This window comes from Saimiri boliviensis, chromosome 2 (genome assembly GCF_048565385.1).
Source record: "Saimiri boliviensis isolate mSaiBol1 chromosome 2, mSaiBol1.pri, whole genome shotgun sequence".
Taxonomy (NCBI): Eukaryota; Metazoa; Chordata; class Mammalia; order Primates; family Cebidae; genus Saimiri; species Saimiri boliviensis.
Window position 1 is genome coordinate 133151066 of NC_133450.1, and position 26612 is coordinate 133177677.

General features: G+C 39.9%; 1 protein-coding gene and 2 gene segments (V, D, J or C); 1 reads left to right on the forward strand and 2 right to left on the reverse strand.

Moving 5' to 3' along the window:
* The window catches only part of LOC101036630 (immunoglobulin heavy variable 3-74-like), a 79861-nt gene extending 59896 nt beyond the window's left edge, over window positions 1–19965 (reverse strand). Inside the window, 1 exon segment of the V gene segment in view lies at window positions 19854–19965. Within this exon segment, the coding sequence occupies window positions 19854–19899 (46 nt within the window).
* On the reverse strand, window positions 8614–10949 carry LOC141582493 (immunoglobulin heavy variable 3-74-like). The segment is given in 2 exon segments: window positions 8614–9493; window positions 10492–10949. Coding segments are annotated over 2 exon segments (468 nt in total).
* Window positions 12246–14969, forward strand: LOC120362971 (dolichyl pyrophosphate Glc1Man9GlcNAc2 alpha-1,3-glucosyltransferase-like). 4 transcript variants are annotated; one of them, XM_074390764.1, is made up of 4 exons: window positions 12246–12393; window positions 13398–14006; window positions 14102–14227; window positions 14508–14969. In XM_074390764.1, the coding sequence occupies exons 1-4, from the start codon at window positions 12299–12301 to the stop codon at window positions 14908–14910; spliced, it is 1233 nt and encodes a 410-aa protein (XP_074246865.1). In that variant the 5' UTR covers window positions 12246–12298; the 3' UTR covers window positions 14911–14969. The 4 variants fall into 4 exon arrangements, with proteins under 4 accessions (XP_074246865.1, XP_074246863.1, XP_074246864.1 ...); XM_074390762.1 differs by adding an exon at window positions 14269–14365 and having other exon boundaries at window positions 12264–12393; window positions 13398–14227; window positions 14400–14969; XM_074390763.1 differs by having other exon boundaries at window positions 12272–12393; window positions 13398–14602; window positions 14676–14876.
* Window positions 19966–26612: the final 6647 nt, after the last annotated feature.

Consider the following 26612-nt stretch of genomic DNA (forward strand, 5'->3'; position numbering starts at 1 on the left):
CCTTGATAATTATTTAGCAATCATCATCTTATTTTACTTTTATATATTTGGAGAATATCTTTAATGCAAGTGTCAGTGTCAGAGTTTTAGAGAAGATAAATTACACATAGCACAGAGCGGTTGTGCAGTGTGTCCAATATCACACATCTGTACAGTGTCAGCCCCATTACCTGTGCCTGTGCCTCTAAACACTGAAGAGACTGTTCCCCTAGACAGCTCCCGGGAGATGTGGGACATGCCTAGTGAGTTTTCAGGATGTCCCACGTGTCACAACCTTTTGTGATTTTGCTTCCCTAACGTTGGAGGTAGGGCCCTGTGGTTGTATCATGGGAGCAGATTTATAATAAATGGTTTAACATCATCCCCTTGCCGTAATAGTAAATGGCGTCTCATGAGATTTGGCTGTTTAACAGTGTGTAGCACCTCCACCCTCACTCTTTCTTTGCTCCTGCTCCAACCATATAAAGTCTATGCTCCCCCTTTGCCTTTTGCTGTCTCTGTAACTTCCCTGTGGTCCCCCCAGAAGCTGAACAGATTCCATTATCATGCTTCCTCTACAGCCGGCAGAATTATGAGTAAATCCAACCTCTTTTCTCCATAAATCACTCAGTTTCAGTTCTTTCTTTCTGGCAATGAGAGGACAAACTAATAAAGTGGACATCTGCCCCATTTCACCAGTGCCCCTTGCAGCCTGCAAACTCCCAGCTAAGGAGGGGGATTACTGACACCATTGAGGTGCTGCCTCAGGCCATGATGGTTTGTGATGGGTGCCATTTTACTAGTCTTGAGTTCAGGGAGTATAATGCCCTCCTCCCTATGCCTCACAGATGGAGAAACCACCTTATGATCAGCTCTCTCTAGTTCTGTCTGAACCCATTGTAAGTTTCAGCAATTCCACAGTGGGGAAATCTGACATTGTGGTGTGCCTCCTTATTTCCAGTGGAAAATGTCTAGTGAGGCTAGCCTCTGCAGGAACAGTTGGCCAATTTTTATCCTGGTGGTGGCCACCAGATGTGTGGAGAGGACCAAAACCCCCATGAGCTTACATCAGTCTTCATCCACCTCCCCATTAGAGCTCTTTATTTTATTTTTGAGATGAAGTCTCACTCTTTCGACCAGGCTGGAGTGCAGTGGTGTGATTTTGGCTCACTGAAACCTCTGCCTCCTGAGTTCAAGCAATTCTTCTGCCTAAGTCTCACAAGTAGCTGGACTACAGGCACTATGGCACCACGCACAGCTATTTTTTTTTTTTTTTGTATTTTAGTAGAGACGGGGTTTCACCATGTTGCTCAGGATGGTCACAAACTCCTGAGCTCAGGCAATCCATCCAACTTGACCTCCCAAAGTGCCGAGATTACATGTGTGAGCCACCACACCCAGCCTAGAGCTCTTCATGGGATCCTAGGTCTTATGGTCCCAGAAAAATTTAGTCATCATAGCCTTACCTAATTCATGTGATGGTCAGAAATCCTTCAAATGTGCTCTGAACAAGCCACCGCCCCCAGTGGACCATTCTGCTTACACCCAGGACAGAAAGATCTGATTAGTCTGAGCTAGTCTGGCATGCCTCTCTAGGAGTTGCTCTTCTTGTGACTGACTCATGGTAGCCCACACAGTGAGCTCTGCCTCAGTGGCTGCTCAGAGTGCAGTCAGGAGTGACCAACCACCTGCAAATGCAACAGCTTGGGCGTCTGACTTGCACTTTGAAAGATGCACCCTCTGAAGTGGTTCTTCCAGAACGCTTGGCATTTTGGCAGCATCCCCATCCTCATGCCATGGGTCCCATCCATCAGGGACAGCAGCTGTTGGGCCACACATAGAAATTCACAGCCTGCCCGGGATTTCTGCAGGGGTCTCCTCTCTTTAAAGTCCACTCTGTGGGTCTTCATCACATTTTTTTTACCTTTTGCCAGGTTCACTGGATGCCATGCCAGACCAATATTGACTCCAATAGGTCTGGCATCATGTACAACAGGCCAAAGAAATAAACCCAGACCAGTGAACAGGACACAGAGTTTACTGAGTGCTCTCGCACAGTGTGGTTCAAGTACAGCAGGCTGGACAAGAAAACAATGACCATTTGACAAAAAGTATTTAGCTTATGTAGTAATTTTCACATAACACCCTCCAGCTAACAACTTCCATTTAACCCAAAACAAAGAGCCTCAATCACCCGTAAATCCTCTTTCCCAAGGGATAGGCAGGGGTTTGGATGTTATTCATAGATAAAAAGTGAGTTCCTGGGTATGGCCCTCCGGGATTCCTTAGCTTGGAACTTGAAACACACATTTCTTTTTTTCTTTCCTGGAGTTTCAGTAATACTTCGCATAGGATTGGTGAAAGTGTGCATTCCAGTACATGTTCTTCAGGAATATTTTTGCAACTTTTTCTCATTTCGTATGATGTGAGATTTTGTTGTATGTGGCTTTTTTTCCAGTCATTCATGTCTTCACTACTAAGTCACTAGCAGTCCATGGAATAAATTAGTTGCATATGTTTTTACGAAATTTAAGAAGATCCCTGTTTTACTGTTTTATTTATTATTTAAGATCCTTAAGAGTTTTGTTGGTTGTTGTATGTGGCTTTTAATATTTTGAGGTCTGTTTCTTTGCTGCTCCGCTTATCGAGGGTTTTTTTTCAGGAGGGGTATTGAATTTTACTGAATAATTTTTTGCATCCATTGAGATGGTCTTATTTTTTAAAATTATGTTTATATAGTGAATCATATTTATTGATGTGTTTCTTTTATCTAGTCTTTGCATCCCTGGAGTAAAACCCAGTTCATCATGATGTATGATCTTTTTATTGTGCTGTTGGTTTCAGTTAGCTAGTCCTTGTTTATGATTTTACATCTAGGTTCATTGGGGACATCTCCCTTTAGCTTTTCGTTGTTGTTGTTGTTGTTGTTGTTGTTGTTGTTGTATCCTTGCCTAAATTGATATCAGGTGATATGAGTTTTTGTAGACCAAGCTGGGGAAGAATCTTCTCCTTAATCTATTGAAATAGTTCCAGTAACAATGGTACATCTGGTATAATTAGACTGTCAGTTTATCTGGTTCTGGGCTTTGACGGTTGGAAGATTTTCAATTTCTGATTCAATCTTATTACTCTTATTGACCTATTTAGGATTTTATTCCTTCCTGGTTCAACTTGGGAGGGTTGAATATTTCCAGAAATGTATAGACTTCCTCTAGATTTTCTAGTTTGTGAGCATAGAGATGCTCAGTATGTTTTGCTAATCTTTTGTATTTCTGTGGCATCAGTTGTAATATCACCTTTATCATTTCTGCTTGTGCTTATTTAAATATTTATCTTTTCCTGGTTGACTTCGTTAGGGATCTACCAATTGTCTTCATCTTTGAAAGTAAACACCTGTTTTCTGGTTGATTCTTTACATTTTTTTTTTTTGCTTCAATATAATTTAATTTTGCTATGATATTTATTTTCTTCTTCTAGCTCTGGGTTTGGTTTGTTCTAATTGTTATTTCCTTGAAGTAAATCAATAGAGAGCTAGTTTGTCATCTTTATATTTAGGTAGTCATTTAGAACTATAAGCTTTTTTCTTAGCACTGCTTTTGCTGTATCCCAGAGGGTTTGGTATGCCGTGTCTTCATTTCTCTTTGTATTTTTAAAAAATAATAACTTAATTTTATTGTTGAGCCAATGATTGGTCAAACTTTTGCTGCTTAATTGCCTCATTCTTTTATAGTTTCAACAACTTTTTTGCAATTGATTTTTAGATTTATTCCATAACTGTGCAATTAAGAACTAACATCTAGAATCTACCAAGAACACAAACAACTCAGAAACAACAACAAATGAATAAATTACACAGTTAAATAGTGGGAAAAGGCACCCACAGACATTTGTGAAGAAGACATTCAAATGACCAAGCATATGTCAATAAAATGCTGAACAACACTAATCATCAGATAAATGAATATTAAAATAACAGTGAGACACAACTTTACACCAGTCAGAATGACTTTTATTAGAAAGTTAAAAAGTTAGACATGTTGGTGAGAGTTCAGAGAAAACACATTTATAAACTGTTGCTGATAATGTAAATTAGTGTAACTTATTTGGAAAAAATTGTATAGGCTTCTAAAACCACTGCAAATAGATCTATCATTCTATCAGCAATAACACTACATGATATGTACCTCCCAAATAAATCATTGTATCAAAAAACATATGTACTCATATGTTTATTGCAGCAATATTTACAGTCACAAAGATACAGAGTTAATCTAAGTGTCTAGCAATGGATAACTGAATAAAAAGAATGTGGTATTCACACACTGAAAAATAATTTATTCATTAAAAGCAGGAAATTATGTCTTTGACAGCAATATGGATAGAACTGTAGGTCATTTTCTTAAGTCTAATAACTCATAAACAGAAAGTCAAATATGGATTTTTCTCATATATAAGTTGGAGCTAAAAAATGGGTACACATAGACACAGAGAGTTGAATAATAGACATGAGAAACTCATACAATTTGGAAAATGAGATCACTAATCACTTAATGGTTCCAAGATAGTATATCTGTTGAGCTTACTTTAAAAATTCAGACTTTATCACTATGCAATGCATTTATGTAACATAAGTGTACTTGTACCCCACATAAATATTTAAAAACTTAAAAAGCAAACACACACACACACACACACACACACACACACACGCAAATGAGATATTGCAAAATGATGGAGACAACTGGAAAAAGCTCACAATTTCCAAAGAGTTGGAAAATTTCAATTAAAGTATTAAGTAAATATTTATAAAAACAGACTCTTATTAATAAACTAATAAATAAAATTCATGAGAGAAGGATGTTTATCTAAAACAGTATAATTACACCAAATTTTGTTGATATTTCTCCATTCAAAGAGTTGGAGTTTAACCTCCATCTGTTAATTATGATATAGGCTTTGGTGCCTGAGAAAAACTCTTGCTTCCCTTCAACTTCAGAAATTTTAGATATAAGACAATAAAATTATAGAAAAAGTAGTGAATTTCACAGGGTCAACATTCCTTACATGATGTGAGAAACACTCTGATGTAGTAAGGTAGCAACAAATCTCACAGCTAGTAATTCTTTCTCAAGGCAGAGAAGAGGATACCTAGGTTGTCTTGCTACATTTTTTTGTAGTTTGAAATCTTAGCTTACAGCTATAATCCATTTTGAGTTGATTTTCTTTTTCACATGGTGATAGCTGGGAGTAAAGTTTCCAGCTTCTGCTTATGGCTAGCAAGTTATACCAGCACCATTTATTGACTAGGTTGCCCTTTACACATTGCTTGTTAAGGTTTTTCGGAGTTGTCAAAACACATAGGGTTGTAGGTGTGCAGCTTTATTTTTGAGCTTTCTATTCTATTTCGTTGATCTATGTGTTTGTTCTTGTATCAGTACCAAACAGCTTTTGTTACTGTGGCTTTAGAGTAGAGTTTAAAGTCCAACAGTGTCATCTTTCTGTCATTGTTCTTTTGGCTTAGGATTACTTTGGCTAGTTTGGCTCTTTTTTAGTTACAAACAGATTTTAGAATAGTTTTAAAAATATTTCTCTGAAGAATAAAGCTGGTAGATTGATAGTAATAACGTTGAATATGTAAAATTTGAAGGGAAATATTGCCATTTTGCAGTACTATTTCTTGTAATCCATGAGCATTTAATTGTTTTTCCATTTATTTGTTTCCTCTCTGATTTATTTTCACAGTGTTTTGCCGTTCTTCTTGCAGAGATCTTTCACCTCCTTTGTTAACTGCATTTTTAAGTATGTGTTTTTTTGTAGATATTATAAGAGGGATTGTGTCCTTTATTTTGTTCTCACTCTGAATATTGCTGATGTATAAAAAAGCTACTGATTTTTGTATATTCATTGTATATCCTGAAACATTACTCAAGTTGATTATCAATTCTAGGATTCTTTTGGAGGCGTCTATTGAGTGTTCTATGTTTGGAATCCTATCAACAGTAAATTGAGATAGTTTGAATAGTTATTTAATTATGTGAATGTCTTTTATTTCTTTCTCTGGCCTGATTTCTCTGGCTAGCACATCCAGTACTATGTTAAATAGGAGTGATGAGAGTGGGTACTCCTGTTTAATTTCAGTTATGAAGGGAATGATTTGAGCTTTTGTTGATTCAATATGACGTTAGCTGTGGGTTTGTCATACATGCCTCTTATCATTTTAAGTTACGTTACTTTGATGTCTAGTCTGCTGAGGGTTTTTATCATGAAAAATGTTGAATCTTATGAAAAGTTTCTCAGGATCTATTGAGATAATCATATAATTTTTGGTTTTTATTCTGCTTATGTGATGAATCTCCTTCATTGATCTGTGTATGTTGAGCTAACCTTGCATGAAAGGTGTAAAACCTACATGATCATAATGTATTAACTTTCTAATGTGCTAGTGTATTCAATATATCAGTATGTTCTTGAAGATTTTTAGGTCTATCATCAGGAATATTGGTCTAAAATTTTCCTCTTTTGTGTGACTCTGCCAGATTTTGTGTTCCAAGAACACACAACGAGGAAAGGATAGCCTTTCTAACATATGGTGTAAAAACTGGGCATCCGTATGCAGAAAGACAATGAGATCTTATCTCACATCATATGCAAAAGTCACCTAAAATGTACTCAAGGCTTGAAAATAATATGATATGTAAAACTGTAAACTCAGAGAGAAAAAATGAAGCATTCTGGAATTAATCTGGAAAATGATTTATATGGATTTGACACCAAAATCACAGAAAAATAAGTTATGTGCAATTGTATATCTGACAAGGGGTTCTATCCAAATGTATGAAGGGCCCATACAATAGCAAAAAATACAAATAAACTGATTTTTAAGAGGGTAAGACTTGTGCATAGACATTGTATTCTTGGGAAGACATACACAGTCAGCAGGACGTAGAAAGGTGATCAACATTGCTTATCTTCAGAAGAATTCCAATCAAAACCACAGTGAGATATCACCTCACATTGCTTAACATGAATATTATTACACAGACAAAAGACAATGAAATGCTGACAGTAAGCTGCTGAAAAGGGAATTATTCAATGGTGTGGTAGTAAAGGTTATTTTAGAAATTGAAAGTTAAACTGTCATGTAATCTGGTGATCCCACTTGTGGCTATATATTCAAAAGAAATAAAATCAGTAAGTTAATAAAACAGGTCTATTTCAAGATTATTCATAATGGCCTAGAATTTTTTAAAGTTAATTGCCATAGGTAAATGGGTGTATAATGGAAATGTATATACATACAGTGGAATATTATTTGACCTTTAACAAAAAGGAAATTATAATATTTCCAAAAACATCGATGGGCCTGGAGAACATTATTCTAAATGGAATAAGCCAGACACAGAAAGACAAATGCTGCGTTATTTCATTGTTATGTGGAATCTAAAATATTCAAATTCTTAGAAATGGAGAGTAGTAAAGTGGTTCTCAGGGCTGGGAGGAGGGGAAATGGAGTGATGCTTGTCAAGGGCACCAAGTTTCAGTTGTGCAGGCTGAGTGGGTTCCGGAGGTCTAATGTAAAGCAATGGACTGTAGTTATCCTGACCTCTGGTAAAGGATAGAAATCGGGTGTTCTCACTGGACACAAACATAATAAATAAATGAAAAGGAATAAAATGGTAACTGTGAGGAAATAGATATTCTAATTCCTGGGCCATAGTGAAAATTTAACAATTTATAACAAAATATCAAGTGGTGAACCTTAAATATATACAGTTTTTATTATCAATTATAATTCCATAAAGATGAATAAATTCAGCTTAGTTTTGTGATGAGGAAATGCATACTTCCACATATTTTCTGAATAAAAATGTAAAAGATATATATAAACATAAAGTATTTGTAGCAGCTTTGCTTGTGATATTAATAAACTGAGAACAAATTCAAAGTCCATCGACAGGAAAATGAATCAGCTTATTGTCATTTATTGCTCAAGAGACTGACCCAGGTATAACATTTCTCTCTCTCTCTCTCTCACGCTCTCTCTCTCTCTTCATATATGTCAAAACGCTGAGATTTTATATCAAAGGCATTCCATTAAGGGAATAAATGACAACATGTGCATGTAATTTTACATATGAAATAGCATAAACAAACGTCAAAAATAACAAAAGTAACCCCTTACCAGAAAAGGGGTCTATAATGCTTGAGTCCATTTATAAGAAGCTCAAAACTTTAAAAAAGAACCTTCAGCAGCAGAGATCAAACCATTGTGTAAATGTGGGGGCGGGTTGACTGGAAGCACAGAGAAGGTCACTTGTGTTGTTTGTTTTTTAAAAAATAAAAAATTGCCGGGCGCGGTGGCTCAAGCCTGTAATCACAGCACTTTGGGAGGCGAAGGAGGGTGGATCACGAGGTCAAGAGATCGAGACCATCCTGGTCAACATGGTGAAACCCCGTCTCTACTAAAAATGCAAAATATTAGCTGGGCATGGTGGCGCGTGCCTGAAATCCCAGCTACTCGGGAGGCTGAGGCAGGAGCATTGCCTGAACCCAGGAGGCGGAGGTTGTGGTGAGCCGAGATCGTGCCATTGCACTCCAGCCTGGGTAACAAGAGCGAAATTCTATCTCAAAAAAAAAAAAAAATTAAAATTAGTGTACTATTTTACAATTTAGTAAATAATGCAATTATCAATAAAATCATATTCAAAATGTGAACAATATAATAGGAATTAGTAAAATATATTCAACAATGGCTGCTAGAATTAAATTCCAGAAATCAGAAGGGTGATGTCTGATAATAATAAGTTAATAAACACATTTCATAGAGAAATCAGAATGTTCAAAAATATGTGGAACATGCATTTTGTTATTATCAAACGTCTTTAAATAATTGATACAATATTTTAAGTGTCTTATTAGTATTAATTACAAATATCATGTGTAAAAATCATAACCTGTAATAACCTGTAGGGAAAGAAGAGTATTTGAGAGCACATGTACTAAGTTAAATATATTCTCAATATTTTTCCAGCTGTTACTGCTAACATTTCTAACTTTATCCTGGATCTCTAACAGAAGCCATATGGGCCCTTGGGCAAATTAATTTTCAGAAACGACTTAGAAAAATAATTCCTAATATGGAGATATTAATACTCATCTCTTAAAGAAATTGAAACTGTAATACATATAAACTCCTCAAAAGAAAACTTAGTACATAAGGAGCTATTCATAGTGGGTTATGATATTCATAAAAATTATTACCTTGATTTTTCAGGGAAAATTAAAGCAAAGCCTGATGAATTGAAGTGTGATGTATCTTGTTTGGTACATCAGCAGGGTGAGGATAATGAAGAGCCCTGTGATTCTGAGGGGAGCCCCTAATTTAAGAGGGAGGCTCCAGATCCTGTGGACTCACCCGGGACGCCTACTTCTGCCCTTCATGGAGCCACGCTCAGAAGCTTTCAGGAGGCAGGAGTGTGGATGGGATGGGTTTCTCAGGACGATCCAATCAGACCTGGACAAGGGAAAAAACATTATGACCCAGGATGCATTAAATCATTGTCTTGAAAATAGATAAATTGTTATATATTTATGAGGTACAAAGAAATGTTGTGATTTATTAGTACAATATGGAATAGTAAAATAAATCGAATTAGCATATTCATCACCTCAAAATATTTTTACTTTTTGTGTCATGACCATTAGAAATTTACCTTAGCTATTTTGAATTGACCAATATACAATATTTAAGTAAATAGATATTAATATAAACAATGTAAAATTATTGAAATCAATTATTAATTGATTTCCTAGAACTCCAATAGTTTATATTTAGTTCATCAATAAGTTTGATCATTTAGAATATATTTTAAAATGTATTGTGTTATAATTTTAAATATAAATGACTACACGTTTATGAACAGGTTTGTCCTATTTAGACTTATGTCTATAGTTGTAAATTTATGTTCTCACAGCCATAGTTGCTGATAGTAATAGATGATAAAACTCTGGAAGAATAACTGCAAATAATTAGAATTAATTATTCCGTGAATATGTACATAGTATACATATGCATATTATATATATGTGTGCATATATATATATATATATATATATATATATAAATTTTGAGTTTCGCTCTTTTTGCCCAGGCTGGAGTGCAATGGTGTGATCTCGGCTCACTGCAACCTCCGCCTCCCAGGTTCAATCGATTCTCCTGCCTCATTCTCCCAGGTAGCGGGAGGACAGGCTTGCCACCACACCCAGCTAATTTTGCATTTTTAGTAGAAACGGGGTTTCTCCATGTTGTTCAGGCTGGTCTCAAACTCCCAGCCTCATGACATCCACCCTCCTTGGCCTCCCAAAGTGCTGGGATTACAGGCGTAAGCCACTGCGCCCAACCTTAAGTATATATATGTATTTAAAATACTGCACAAAATGTTTAAAATTATTAAAACTTAAATACCAATGATAATAAATACATACTAAATAACAGTATAAAAATATGACAACCTGCAAGACTCCAGAGTTCTGACTTCTCCAGCTGTGGAGAAAGGACCCTCCCCCTGCACCTGCTCCTGGGGCCCGCCCCATCCTCGGTGGGTCCCGAGCGCCCCCTGGCGGCCCCGTGCGCCCCTGCAGGAAGTTTGTGTCCGGGCCCACACGGGCCTCCCCTCACTGTGTCTCTCGCACAGTAATACACGGCCGTGTCCTCGGCTCGCAGGCTGTTCATCTGCAGATACAGCGAGTTCTTGGCGTTGTCTCTGGAGATGGTGAATCGGCCCTTCACGGAGTCTGCGTAGCCTGTGCTACCACCATTAGGATTAATTTCTCCAACCCACTCCAGCCCCTTCCCCGGAGCCTGGCGGACCCACTCCATGTAGTAGCTACTGAAGGTGAATCCAGAGGCCGCACAGGAGACTCTTAGGGACCCCCTCAGGCTTTGCCAAGCCTCCCCCATACTCCATCAGCTGCACCTCACAGTGGACACCTGCGAACACAGAGACATCCTGGTCATTAACTGTCACACAGACCCACTGTTCCCCTCACTCATGTCCACACACACTCAGTATCTCTAGTTCTCCGTGAATCACCTTTTAAAACAGCAACAAGGAAAACCCAGTTCAGCCCAGACTCCATGGTGAGTCCTCTGTGTTCAGTGCTGATCAGCAGGTGGAGACAGCTGGGAATCCCAGGGCTGGGGCTGCTCTTCCAGAGCTGCAGGGTCAGGGCCGGGCCGCTTTTCATCAGCAGAAAGGCGGGCCTGATTTGCATGTCTTCTGCTACTTAGCGCGCTGTTGGGTGGGACGCCTGAGGAGAGGGCTCTGCGCAGAGTAGACGGGGATGTCCTGGGGGCTAGTGGTAGTAATCCTATCATTCGGGAAAACACAATTTCATGATGTAATTGTGGCTTGATAATCATTTAGCCGTCTGTCATCTTATCTCATTTTTGCATATTTGCACACTGTGTTTCCCCTTAGATATTTCTGAAGTCCCTTGGCCTGTCTGATTGAGTGATGTCTCTTTCCTCGACACTGTGAGGGTATGATGTCATCGCTGACAGGTACAGTCCTGGATGTGCACGCGGTTTTCATGGAAATGCTGTCATTTGGCGGAGTTGCCTTTGAGAGCCTAGTTACCTGGGTTCCCCGCTTTACGATTGGTGCCTCTTAGCATACCACCCAGACGTTACGCTCTGCTCATTTCTGGCAGAGTGACGCTGTTTTGTAACATAAATTGATCAACAATCTGATGCAATTAAATCCGGGTTTCTTCTCAGGGGCAGTTTTTGAGGTTTGTCCTGACCCCAAAATGTTATGGTTTTTTTCTTTTCTTTCTCAAGAAATGGAGTCTGGCTATGTTTCCAGGCTGGGCTCAAAATCCAGGGCTTCAGTGATCGTCTTACCTCAAACTTCCAAGTAAATGGAACTACAATAGAGGCAGTGCCACATTGCCCAGCTGCTGGTTCTTACATTATGGATTTTCTCATTCTCTCTGTTAAAATGAGTGGACTACTATTTTGTGTATTGCTCTCATGGAGCAGCCAGCTTTCTGTTACTTACCACGAAACAGCTAAAATTTCATATGAACTTTAGGATTGAAATTATTCTCAATTGACTGCAAATCAAGTCACACCCTTTAGAGAGCTTCTTATCACTGTTTTTCTGCTCTGCCTCTATCATAATAAAAATATACCAGGCTCTACCTTGGTGCGGAAGAAAGGGTTCAAGTATCTCAGAGGGACACTCTTGTTTTAAGAACAGGAAGCTAAAATCCCGGATGTGAATCAAGTTGGTAGGGAGCGTGCGTTGCCGCCGCAATGGCGGCGCTCACAATTGCGGCTGGTACTGGCAACTGGTTTTCGGCTTTGGCGCTCGGGGTGACTCTCCTCAAATGTCTTCTCATCCCCACCTAGTAAGGGACTCGCACGGCCAGGGGCTGGGCGGGGAGGCCCCGTGGTCTGTCAGGGCGGGAGAGAAAGGTGGGGATATCCCTGGGTATGAGGAGGGGGACTTTAGGTTATGTTTGTCGCTACCCCGTCTTTGCTAAGCTTTCCATTTCGCCGGTTGTTACTTGACTTCGTCCCAGCTGGCTAGTTTCAGACCTGGCGCTGTCTGATTTGGAGCAAGTCACTTTAACTTTTATGAGCCACTCATCCTTAATATGCATTTGAGAACATCTGCCTCCACCAGCCACTATGCCAGTATATATACATATAGAGAGAAAGAGACAGTCTTGCCCTGTTGCCCAGGCTAGAGTGCAGTGGCGCGATCTTGGCTCTTTGCAATCTCCGCCTCCCGAGTTCAAGCGATTCTTCTGCCTCAACCTCCCAAGTAGCTGGGATTGTAGGCACCCGCCAACCGTGTCAGGCTAATTTTTGTACTTTTAGTAGAGACGGGGTTTCACCATGTTGGCCAGGCTGGTCTCGAATTCCTGACCTCGTGATCCACCCTCCTCGGCCTCCCAAAGTGCTGGGATTACAGGCTTGAGCCACCAGGCTCAGTCCATTCAGCAAGTATTATCAGATGTCTGGGGCGCCAGATGCCATTCTAACTCCCGAAGATGGGGTGGTGAGCAAGACTTACTGGATTCTGCCCTCTATGGTGTTGGTGAGCGGAGCTAGACAAACAGGAAAGCTTCAGATTGTGATAAAGGAAATAGAGGGTAACTGTCTGGGTGCTACTCCTTTAGAAGGTGTTGAGTTAAAATTCAAAAAATGGAGAAGAATAAGCCATGTGAAAAGCAGTTCAGACATAGGAAAGAGTAAATTCAAAGGCCCTGCAGAGCATTGAGAGAGAGGAGTGGCACAGGATTGGGTACACAAGGGACAGATAACACAGGGTTACGAAGACCATAATTACACTGCTGTGTAAAAAAATGGATATAGGGCCAAGACTGAAAGCGTGGAAACCAAGAAGCAAACATCAAATGGTGGTGTATATACACCATTCTACAGATTTTGAAGTACACGGAAACTGGCTTGCTATTACTCACAGTTTGCCAATATCACAGTGGTATTATGAGGCAACTTCAGAGTGGACATTGGATTACCCTCCATTTTTTGCATGGTTTGAATATATACTGTCACATGTCGCCAAATATTTTGATCAAGAGATGCTGAATGTCCATAATGTGAATTACTCCAGCTCAAGGACCTTACGTTTCCAGAGATTTTCCGTCATCTTTACAGATATACTCTTTGTGTATGCTGTCCATGAGTGCTGTAAATGCATTGGTGGGAAAGAAGTGGGTAAAGAACTTACAGAGAAGCCAAAATTTATTCTATCGGTATTACTTCTGTGGAACTTCGGGTTATTAATTGTGGATCATATTCATTTTCAGTACAATGGCTTTTTATTTGGGTTAATGCTACTCTCCATTGCACGATTATTTCAGAAAAGGCATATGGAAGGAGCATTTCTCTTTGCTGTTCTTCTACATTTCAAGCACATCTACCTCTATGTAGCACCAGCTTATGGTGTATATCTGCTGCGACCCTACTGTTTCACTGCAAATAAACCAGATGGGTCTATTCGATGGAACAGTTTCAGCTTTGTCCGTGTTATTTCCCTGGGACTGGTTGTTTTCCTAGTTTCTGCTCTTTCATTGGGTCCTTTCCTAGCCTTGAATCAGCTGCCTCAAGTCTTTTCCCGACTCTTTCCTTTCAAGAGGGGCCTCTGCCATGCGTATTGGGCTCCAAACTTCTGGGCTTTGTACAATGCTTTGGACAAAGTGCTGTCTGTCATCAGTTTGAAATTGAAATTTCTTGATCCCAACAAGATTCCCAAGGCCTCAATGACAAGTGGTTTGGTTCAGCAGTTCCAACATACAGTCCTTCCCTCTGTGACTCCCTTGGCAACGCTTATATGCACACTGATTGCCATATTGCCCTCTATTTTCTATCTTTGGTTTAAACCCCAAGGGCCCAGAGGCTTTCTCCGATGTTTAATTCTTTGTGCCTTGAGCACCTTTATGTTTGGGTGGCATGTACATGAAAAAGCCATACTTCTAGCAATTCTCCCAATGAGCCTTTTGTCTGTGGGAAAAGCAGGAGATGCTTCAGTTTTTCTGATTCTGACCACAACAGGACATTATTCTCTCTTTCCTCTGCTCTTCACTGCACCAGAACTTCCCATTAAAATCTTACTCATGTTACTATTCACCATATATAGTATTTCTTTACTGAAGACATTATTCAGAAAGGAAAAACCTCTTTTTAATTGGATGGAAACTTTCTATCTGCTTGGCCTGGGGCCTCTGGAAGTCTGCTGTGAATTTGTATTCCCTCTCACCTCCTGGAAGCTGAAGTACCCCTTCATCCCTTTGTTACTGACCTCAGTGTATTGTGCAGTGGGCATCACATATGCTTGGTTCAAACTGTATGTTTCAGTATTGATTGACCCTCCTGTTGGCAAGACAAAGAAACAATAAATAAAGGAACTGAAAAAAAAAAAAAAAAAAAAAAAAAAAAAAAAAAAAAAAAAAAAGAACAGGAAGCTGTATGTGAGGGTGGACTCTTAGAGTCTCACTGTGCCTCTCCCAGAAAGGGCTCCAGATCCTCTAACCTACAGGTGATTTTACATATATACATATATATATATATATAAAATTAGGTGTGATATTAATTCTGTCAAATACTATATAAAATATGATTTCTATTTCTATACTATATATAGTTAAATATGTTTATAGTATATGGTAGAACTGTCTATCTATCTATCTATCTATCTATCTATCTATCTATCTACCTACCTACCTGCCTCAAACTTGTCCTAGACCTCTCATAAAATGAATATTGAGATGTTTTATAGATTAACTGGATAACTACCACATGGGAACCATTTATTTTTCTTATATTTCACTCATAATTTATAAATTGACCAATTCCCACCTAGGAATTATGATATGGTTTGTCTCTGTGTGTTCACCCAAAGCTCATCTGGAATTGTAAACCCCAAGGGTCAGGAGAGGGGTTTGGTGGAGGTGATTAGATTGTGGGAGTGGCTTCCTCCATGCTGTTCTCCCGGCAGAGTTCTCAGGAGATCTGGTTGTCTGTTAAGTTTGTGGCTCTTTCTCCTCCCTCTCATTCTCTCTCTCTCTCCTCTCTATTTCTCTCTCTCTCTCCCTCTGTCCTGCCGCCTTGTGAAGAAGGTACTTGCTTCCCTTTCACCTTCCACCATGACTGTAAGTTTCCTGAGGCTATCCAGCCATGCAGAACTGTGAGTCACATAAACCTTTTTGCTTTAAAAATTTCCCAGTTCCAGGTGATACATTTATAGCAATGTGAAAATGAACTAATACAGGTTCTTTCCCATAAAGTGTAACTGTTAATTAAATAAACATTTTTACCATGAGATAAAACACAGTTTTCACACTGACTAAATATGCGTGTTGATTTTGACATAAGAACCATCAAGTTGAAGATAATGTCATATTCAAAAATAACCCAGGTTCAAGGAGTTAACTGAAGAGTAATATTTACCTCGATTTTGCTTTGGAACAAGAAAGTTGTGAGTTACACATGCTATGGTGGGTGGTCTCCTTAGGGTTGGATGCTGTTAAGGAAAGGAAGGCAACCCAACATTGTAGTCAGAGGTTCTCCGGCTGGTTCCTCACTGCACCTGCTCCTAATTGGGGCTATGTCTTGGCTGAGTTCTGAGCATCTCCTTCTGGTCCTCTGCTGCCCATGAAGACCAGCTAAAAGAGATCTGGGGATCTGCTTCTGAGACATCAAATCCTATGTCTGGGTCCTGGCCAGGAGTTCCAGCAGGCCTGCGAGCTGCCCCTTGAACTTCTCTTGTGTGACCTCACCTGTGCACTGAGCATCCTCACAGCAAGGTGACAGGGTCAGCCTCACAGGCATTACTGCAGGCAATTTTTAGCAAATGTAATTGTAGTTTGACTATATAATTCAGGAAGCATGTTCATTGACTGAAATATCCACACACACAAAGAAACTGTATAGACATTCATTTACATTACACCCAAACTGCACATATTTTGTATTATTCCTTATCCATTAATAAAATTCCAAGGTTTGAACCATAAACTAAAAGACAACATTTCTAGAACCAAACTTACAAATGAATAAAGTGAGTATGGTCAGAAAAATCAAGAATGAGTTATTACCTGCCGTCTAATGGTGGCAAGTTACGTACTGAAGCTGTGCTGATACAGGCTTCCGAGTGCTCTAGTTGATAACCTCCCGATGACAGCTGAGCAGCAATCTCTGGCAGCAGGAAAACTAGAGTTTCCCCCACATGGGACAGCGCTCTGTATTCAGAGAAATTCCCTGAGTTTCTCTGCAGGCTCTGAGGTGTGCAGGCTGCTACCCCAGATTCTGCAGTCAGACAAGTCTCTGCGCCTTCCCAGGGGACACAAGGATAAGCACTAGACATGCTCTACTCAAAGTCTCTGCACATGGAGAAAAAACAGTGAAAGTGGAAAATTCATGTTTTCGATTCATTGAAAAATACGTATGAAAAATGCAACAACGGGCCAGGAACTAATGCAGAATTATAAACGAAGGCAATTAAAATAAGTATGAAAATTACAATTTTTTACAGGCGCACATTTGTTTATATATTTTCCAATACAATAAGGTAAAAGCAGGTCTTCTCTATAAAAATCCAAAATGTGTGCTGACCCTGAGAATGCACCTCCCTGCCTCCTCCTTCAGACAGCAAAATGCACGTGGATCCAGTTTCCAGCAGCTGCTTTCTGACACCTGTGGCATGGTGTGTGCTGAGGCCCATGTCCTGTGGTCCACTCTAATGAAGGGACTGACTGCGCAGTGACTCGTAAGCAGAGCCATTTCGGAGAGTCACGGGGATCCCTGCAAGGTAGCACTGACATGCACAAGACCTTAAATATGTTTTGCACCTTTCTTGCACAGCACAGAAGTATACAAACCTTCCACCCAATCCTCCCTCCCTCTCTCCTTCACTCAGGGTCAGGCTTTCCCCATTTGCCATCAGCTTCACAGCCTCATTCCACCCCCTGCGCATTTTCTCTCAAAGGGTGAGTGTACTTCTTACAGTAATTCAGGGAAACGTCATCCCATCTTGGAGTTTTCTGCTTCGAAAACCAGTAACAACAGAAATGTTAGCAGAAAGGGGCCCCAGTTTGCAGCAAATCCATAGAGTGAAATGAAAGCAAGTTTATTACAAAAGTAAAAGTATAAAAAGTGGCTCCTCCATAGGCAGAGCAGAGGGACGATCTGCGCTTTATCCATTTTTATGGTTATTTCTTGATTGCATGTTAAAGAAGGAATGCATTATTCATGAATTCCCCAGGCAACTCCTGAAGCTGAGGGTTCCTACCCTCCCTTTTGGAGCATACAGGGAAACTTCCTGATGTTACCATGGCATTTGTCAACTGTCATGGAGCAGGAGGTTGTGTCTTTCAGCATGCTAATGCATTATAATTAGCATATAATTAGCAGTGAGGGCGAACAGAGGTGACTTTTGTTGCTGTCTTGGTTTTGGTGAGCTTTGGCCAGCTTCTTTCCTGTAACCTTTATCAGCAAGGTCTTTATCACTTGTGTCTAGTGCAGACCTCCTATCTCATCCTGTGACAAAGAACACCTTAACTTACTGGGAGTGTAGCCCAGCAGGTCTCAGTCTTATCTTGTCTAGCCCCTTTGCAAAATAAAGTTGTTCTGATTCCAAAGTTTTTGGCAAAGAAAATGTAGGACACATATTTATGAGCATGATTATATTGCCAAATATAAAATAAAATATGATAATGGAAACAAATAATTTTACGTGTCACCTTGACTAGACCACAGTCTCTCAATCACACACGAACCAGGGTGTGGCTTTAATGGCATCATACAGGTGTTAGGGGAGTCTGCCATTATTTTTTCCTGAGTCACAAAGAGTGTTCTAGATAATCCAGGTGAGGCTGAATCAATCAGAACCTAACAGAAGACAATGGGACGCCATGGTGGATGGCAAATGCAGGTCTTCCCGGGAATCCCAGCCTGTCTTTCCCAATGGCCAGTGGTATTGACGTTAGGCATGCCTAGCCAGACCCTACAATTACTGTTACCCAGAGGTCACAGAACAATGGAGTGTCCAATCTTAGCTTTCCTCAAAGTTGGATGTGAGAGTCCAAACTCTGTGACATTGTGAGAAGCACAAGGTCAGTTCTGCCTCAACATCCCACTGGAGGAAACTAGTACTATTCCCTTCATGACTGATGTCCACTTCATTTTCCAAATGCCTCCATGCTCAGAAGACAGCCGGGATGTCCAGGCAATGGGGAGTGAGAAAGTCCCTCAGCCTACCCAGGTCCTGCAGACCTGAGCCCTGGGGTTTTGACGGAAGACAACTAATTCTGTTTTTAGGGAAGAGAAGAAGAAAGGAAACTGTGAGAATCAGGTCTGCAGAGAAGGAAATGGATTAGCACAAACAGGGTCAACTGAAACAGTGTAAGTCAGATGTGCACAGTTTTACAAGACGAGGGGAGACAGCTGTGATACCATCAGGTTTAAAGGACCCTGACCCTGGGCGAGCCTGCCTCTTGGCTCCTGATGAAACTCAAAGCCTGTTATAATAGAGATTCCCATGGAGGTCTCTGTCCCTATTCTAACTGGAAAACACTCCCCATGTTTCCATAGGATTCCTCAGGAAGTATGGAAAGATGATCTGTCCCCAAAGTGACACTGCGGTTCCTGTCGAGGTGAAGATGTGTCCTCCTGTTACAAAAACAAAGAAACAAGGACAAAAAGTTTTGTCTTTAGAGACATCAAGTGTTAGCACAGAATTGTGACTCTGGGAGGTTCCCTGGGGAGATGTGACAACGAGGCAGCCCCAGACCACGGCAGGAAGCCAGTCCTCAGCTGCACCTGCACCTGCCCCGAGACAGCCCCGTGCGCAGCGTCCGGGCGCCCCCTGGTGGTCTCGGGGACCCCTGCAGGAGGTTTGTGTCCGGGCCCACACGGGCCTCCCCTCACTGTGTCTGTCGCACAGTAATACACGGCCGTGTCCTCGGCTCTCAGGCTGCTCATCTGCAGATACAGCGAGTTCTTGGCGTTGTCTCTGGAGATGGTGAATCGGCCCTTCACGGAATCCGCGTAGTATGTGCTACCACCACCATAACTAATGTATGAGACCCACTCCAGCCCCTTCCCTGGAGCCTGGCGGACCCAGCTCATGTCATAGCTGCTGAAGGTGAATCCAGAGGCCGCACAGGAGAGTCTCAGGGACCCCCCCAGGCTTTGCCAAGCCTCCCCCAGACTCCACCAGCTGCACCTCACACTGGACACCTGCAAACACAGAGACACCCTGGTCAGAAACTGCCACACACATCCACTGTTTCTCTCACTCATGTCTACACACACTCAGTCTCTCGAGTTTTCGATGAATTACCTTCTAAAATCGCAACAAGGAAAACCCAGGTCAGCCCCCACTCCATGCTGAGTCCTCTGTGTTCAGTGCTGATCAGCAGGTGGAAATGCCTTGGAACCCCAGGGCTAAGGCTCCTCTCTCAGAGCTGCAGGGTCGGGGCTGGGCTGTTTTTCATCAGTACAGGGGGGCCCTATTTGCATGTCTCCTACTATATAGCAAGCTCTAGGGCGGGACGCTTGAAGAGGAGGCTGTGCCCAGAGAAGATGGCAGTGTCCTGCAGGAGTTCACTGATAATGATGGTATTCAGAACATTTGTGTTCTTTATGAAATTGTGCTGTGACAAACACTTTGCCCCGATCACCCTATCTAATGTTTAAGTATTTCTGTAAATTATGGTCGGTAGGAGTCAATATTTTCTCCTTTTACAGATGTGAAAGCGAACCCACACTTGGAGGGGCTCTGTATGCATGTAGGAGCTCATGTCTGGGATGAGTGGACCCCGGTATCTGGCCCTGTGCTCCTCATCACTGGCTGTGCCTGCTCCCTAAACTAACTCCAGGACAAAGCTGGATGTTTCTAGGGTGGTTTTCAGAACCCAGTTTCTGTAACACAAGCGTGTGTGATGTTGCTGCCCTCCAGCACTCACCTGAAAATATGAGGAGAACTAGGGTCCAGGCACATTAATTTTCAAGTAGCTCAGACATTTTACACATTTTTTGTATCTTCATATTACTCCTTTGTTGTCTAAGTTTCCATTTGTTTTCTTGTAATACATTTTATGAGGCTTAATTGAAAGATAATACATTTTACATATTTAAAATGTACAATGAATAAACATGATGTAACTGCCAGCATTATCGAGAAAGTGGACAAGTGAATTCTTCTCCACATTTCCTCTTGTTCTGCTATATTCCTGCTCCTTTCCCCTTCCCTTCCTCCGCCAATTCCCCAGGCAACTGCTAATCTTTATTATATTACTTTAGAGATATTTTTATTTACCAAAATGTATAAAAATGAAAGAACATACTATATATTCTTATTTGTTTGGCGTTTATTTAGTATAAATGATGGGTAGTGTTCCAGCAAACAACTTACCATAATTTGTTTTTCTACTAAGCAGCTTAACAATATTAACATTCTTTTATTGCTCTGGCACTTAACAAAAGAAAAATCTGCAAGTCACCTTTGAAATGTACGTAGACAAGGAATATATTTTACTTTTTCTGTTTTTACAACCACATCAACAACAATAGATAAACACAGAAAAGGGAATTTTCCTAAGTAACAATATACATTAAATACTGGAAATTTTACGATAAACATCAAGTCAGAAATCTATGGAGATGCAAGTTCCTGTAGAGAGTAACAAAGCCAGGGTGTGAGCTGAACTGGAGCAGAGTCTGGAATATAAAATGTAGCTATTACAAGATACAAACACACACATATATTGGATTATTCAAAGTCAAGCGTAGTAAATATGTTGAAGTGTGAATTTCTCAGGTACAAAATACTGAAGAGCTTTTCTATGCTTTTCAATACTTTTTCCCCAAAATAAGGACCATCATGCCGAATTTTTCAACATTTCCTCTTGTTCTGCTATATTCCTGCTCCTTTCCCCTTCCCTTCCTCCACCGTTTCCCCAGGCAACTGCTAATCTTTATTATATTACTTAAGACATATTTCGATTTACCAAAATGTGTAAAAATGAAAGAACATACTATATATACTTATTTGTTTGGCATTTATTTAGTAAAAGTGATGGGTAGGATTACTCAAAGGCAAGTGTAGGAAACACGTTGTAGTGTGAATTTCTCAGGGACAACATGCTGAAGAGCTTTTCTATCCTCTTGAATCCTTTTTTCCCCAAAGCAGGACCATCAAAAACATATTTCTGTCCCAATGTGTCTGTCTGGGAGAGAAAAGGAGCCCACACTCTGAAATGCATTTAGACCCACCTCCTGTATCCCCACTGCAGAACTACGATATTACTCAGCAGGGGCAAGTCACCAAAGCCAGTGTCTTAGGGGCACTGGGGAAACCCCTTAGGAACTGAGATGGGAAAAGAGGTCTTCACCTAAGTTCCATTGAGAAGTGTCTCCCCTCTCTTTCTTATTTAACCGGAGCCTTAATGGGAAGGTCAGTCAGCAAATCTGGAAGGTGATAACACAAAAAGACAACACTGGAGCTGTGGGAGGGAGCAACTGGGGAAAACAAGAGGACTCCACCCAGGGAAAAAGGAACAAGGACGCACAGACCAACATCTCACCTGGAGAAACACTCGAAGCTCACACCCAGACCAGGCATCACGGTGCCTTCGTGGAAATGTGGACCCGTGAAAGGTCAGAATATCTTTTATTATTCTACCACCTTCCACCAATTTCACAATTGTCAGTTAAATATAACATTTCAACCCACCTGAAGGAGCTGAGAGCAACTCTCTGATAGGACAAGGTGAAGAGACAAAGCCAAGCAGGAAAGAAAAGCAAGGTGTCACGGGAGGATCTGAAGTCTCTGGTGGACCTGAAAGAACAGACTTCAACTCTGATGTCAACTGCAAAAGTGAATGTCGAATGTAGCTCTGAGAAGATTCACAGACATTTCCACAATGAAGGCCCGGCAAAGATAGAGTGTGGTGAAATACAGGCAGAAAATGCATAAAATGAAATAATAAGCCAACATTAACTGTCCAACCCAACAGGTCTGGTTATCAACAACAATTATTACATATGTTAGTGAGAAATATCAAATTCTCAATAAACAATAATTGGAATGAGATTCAGAAATGATTCATTATTTAATTAGAACTATCTAATTAAATAAGGTATGTAAAGTAACTATAATTCATATGTAAAAATCTCTTACAGAAACTGTGGACATGATGCAGGACTAGACAGGAAACTGAAGGATAAAAATACTAAGAAGGAATCAAATGGAAATCCACAAGAAAGCGAAAGCAATGCAGCATAAACCTTGAGCAAGCTTTGGGCACACCCCTCAGTCGAGCTGGCTCAGCTTTTAAATGCAACCATGCAATTAAAATGTCACTAGAAATTTCACAAAGTAAATGGCAAGGGAAAAGGTATAGTATATGTACTTTTTAAACCTGAAAAGGAGAAATTGTAGATACAAAGACAGTACTTGAATAAATGATGGGTAAGAATGTTCCCAGTTTTGTGAAATACACAGGAATACAGATCCTAGAATCACAGCGAACCCCAAGCAGAGTAAACACACACAGACACAGACGCATGCACCACACATCCACCATAGACAGAGTGGTGTATAAGAAAAAACTCACACATCACACACCACACACACATTTCCTCAACGATATTCTTTTTACTTAGCTGTTTTAAAATTATTTGCATTGATAGTATTAAGTAGAAGCCTAAAATGAAAATATATTGTTATACACATAAGACGGTCTATTCTAAACATGATCAAACACATGCTTTAGTTCAAATGAATGTAACTACGTTGTTAGAAAATTCACTATTTCAAAGAAAAATGTTATTATTCCTGGCTGTGTGTTGAATCATTTGTAATATATGCCAATAAAATTCTTTTTAATTAAATAATTTTTTAGCGTTGCCACATAAGTGTTTATATTTATGGGGTATAGTGTGACATTTCTATACATGTGTGCCATGTGGTATGACCAAATCAGAACAATGAACAAATTCGCCAGGCTAGACAGTAACATTTCTTTGTGTAGGTAGCACACAAAATTCTCTCTCTGGCTACTTGTAGACATAAAATTCCCATATGTTGTTAACTGGAGTCGCTCTCTTGTGCGGCAGGACACTAGAGCACATCCTTCATGTCTACCTGTAACTGTGCATTTGTCAACAAACCTCTTCTTATCTCTCAGTCTCTTCCCATTCCTGGCATCTCATAACCACTACTCTACTATTTACTGCTAGAAGATCAGCTTTCTTCAGCTTCCACGTAACGTTGAGAAAATGTGGTATTTATTTTTCTGCGTCTGGCTGGTATCACTCCACCTAATTGTGTCCAGTTCCATCCGTGTTGCTTCAAACAACAGAATTCCATTTCTAAGGTTGAGTAATATTCAGTTGTGTTAAAATATCACATTTTATTAATCTATTCAACTGTTGGTGGAAACATATTGATTTCATACGTTAGCTATTGTGAATAACGCAGCAAGAAACACGATTGTACAGGTATCTCTTCAATATTAGTTTTTAACTTTAATTATTTAGATAGATATATACTTAGCAGTTGGATTGTTGAATTACATGGCAGTTCTATTTTTCCCATGATGGCTGTACTAATTTAGACTTCCATCAGTGGTCTATAATAGTTTACCTTACTGGTGGAGGGGTGGGTAGTTAAAAAAAAAAAGAAAAGAAAAAGAAACGAGTTTATCTTTCTATGCATCCTGGCCAGCTTCTGTTGTTTATTTTATTTTACTTTATTGCGTTTCTGGGTTTCAAGCAAAAATGAAGGATGAAAAGACTTCTTATTGCATTTTTTTGAATATTAGTCATTTCTAGCAATATATGTATGTATATATACTTATGTATTTATCTACCTTTATTCATTGATTCTTTTGAGAGAAGGATATTCCTATTATTCACCCATTATTAATCACATTATGATTTGCAGTTCAGTTGAGTTTATTTTATGTGCTTGATAGTACTCCCCTGTCACATAAACAGTTTTCAGGTATGGTCTCTCATCTGCAGTTCTCTCCTCACTCAATTGTTTTCTTTACTGTGCAGGAGCTGAACTTTGTTGGAAACTGGACAGGTGGGCTGAAGTGCTGTGGGACACTGGAGGGGGAGAGCTGGACCCAAAATCCAGAACCAGGTGAGCTTTTACTCACCATGTGGTTTCTCAGTTTATGGTTTGAACAGATGCAGAAGAGTTTGTCCAGGTCTTCTCAGGAGTAAAAAATTTGAAGGGAGAATGATAGAATGTATTAGTCAAATAAATTAAAATATCATACTTATGCATATGTTCTTGTGAGTGGGGGTAGCTCAGCAGTGTGTGTTCATCTCCATAAAAGAGAAAATTATGTCTGCTGCAAAAGAATCCATAGCTTTTAACATACGCATTTATCAATGACAACTGAGCCTGGATACCAGATTATGTTATAATGCTAGTGGGAAGACTCAATAGAAGAAAAAGTGTCATAGCAACAAAATATGAAGCATCAAACATGTAAATGAAATGGCTTTGAATGTTACTAGTAATGAACATGCCAAGAAAAGTCAATTACCATAATCAGAAAAATAATGCATGATCAACCATGGGATTCAATTTGAGAAGGTAATTTTCATTGAATGGCTCGCCCCACCCTCATAAAATGGTTCAGACAACAAGCTAGGAACCAAGCGTGACCTTATAGCAAGTGGAGGCCAAACATTTGGGGAGCAGGAGAGTCTGTGTTGGAATTGGGAGAAGCAGAAACCTGAACTCTGCAGAGAAGCAGCAGTGAGCATGGATCTCGCTGAGTTCACTTCAGGTTAGTGGTAAAGGTGGGTTTCTCTGCCCTCATCCAGTTTTTGCTCTCAATACACTCTTGGAAGCTCAGTTGTGAATACTGGGAATCTTCCTAAAACTCAATCACAGCAAGCACATTTTCACTGAAGAAAGAGGTAAGAATTCAGGCATAATTAAATTTAGGTAATAAAAATTAGTTATTGAAACATCAATGCCAGTCTCTAGTAATTTATATTATAAAATGCTCAGCTACATCAGTGGAGTTCTTTTATCCTATTAGGGATAAGTATCCACGTGAGCACGTGGTGCAATCATGGCGATTAGGGAGGTGGGCTGTCCAGGCTTTCCTGGTCCTTCAGAGGAAAATTGCTGAATCATCTCCTCCCCTATTCACATCAGATTTCACATCTGTATGTGACCCTTGAAAATGTCATTGCCATGTCCCTGCATACTAGGAGTTAAATGGGGAATGAAGCTGATATGCTGGGTGTGTCATTGTAGAATTGACCAAGGAAATTACCTGCATACTGTTTCATCATCCAGGCCTGGGGCCTCTCATGTGTAGGCTTTGCATTATATTTATGATTTTCCATGTTGTTTAGTCAGTACAAATATTCTTTTTAACTTTCTACTGAAATAGCTCTATAATAATCTAGAGCCATAAAGACTAAAAAATAACTAATTTGGCTGTTAACCCAAGCTCCAGGTGAGGTCACAGTTTGTGGTGATAGTGAGACAGGCTGGAAACTGACTGTGCTCATGAATTCTTCATGTTAATAAGGAGACCATGTACACCCAAGAGATTCAGACACTTCCACGGAGAACCTCTACCTAATATTATTTGTTATGAATCACACCTCAATAAGGAAACTGTGATTGTATTTATTAGAATGTTCTAATTTGTCAAAGTAGGAAACAAACACATTGTAAGGCAGTGCATGGCTTTGGGGTGCTTTGTAAGTGAAAAAGCATCTCACATATTCTGGAACACCCATCAAAATGGGCAGGTTAGGGAACTCTTAGAAACCCTCCTTTATCCCAAATTCCTGGCAAATGTAAAAGCAGAAGTCAGTGTAAAAAGAGGTAACACTGAAACAAAGAAAACTGCCATGCCAGACCAAATCTTCAGAGGATAAAGGTGCTGAGAGAGAGTCACAGATGTTATCAAAATATATCAATGCTTAGCCCCTGATATTAAATAAAAAATGAATGAAATACATCTAGTTATCGATTTTACTTAGATATTTTATGCCAGATTATTTCAAATGAATATTTGTTGCATTTCAACTCTATAATTTATAGACAAAATGG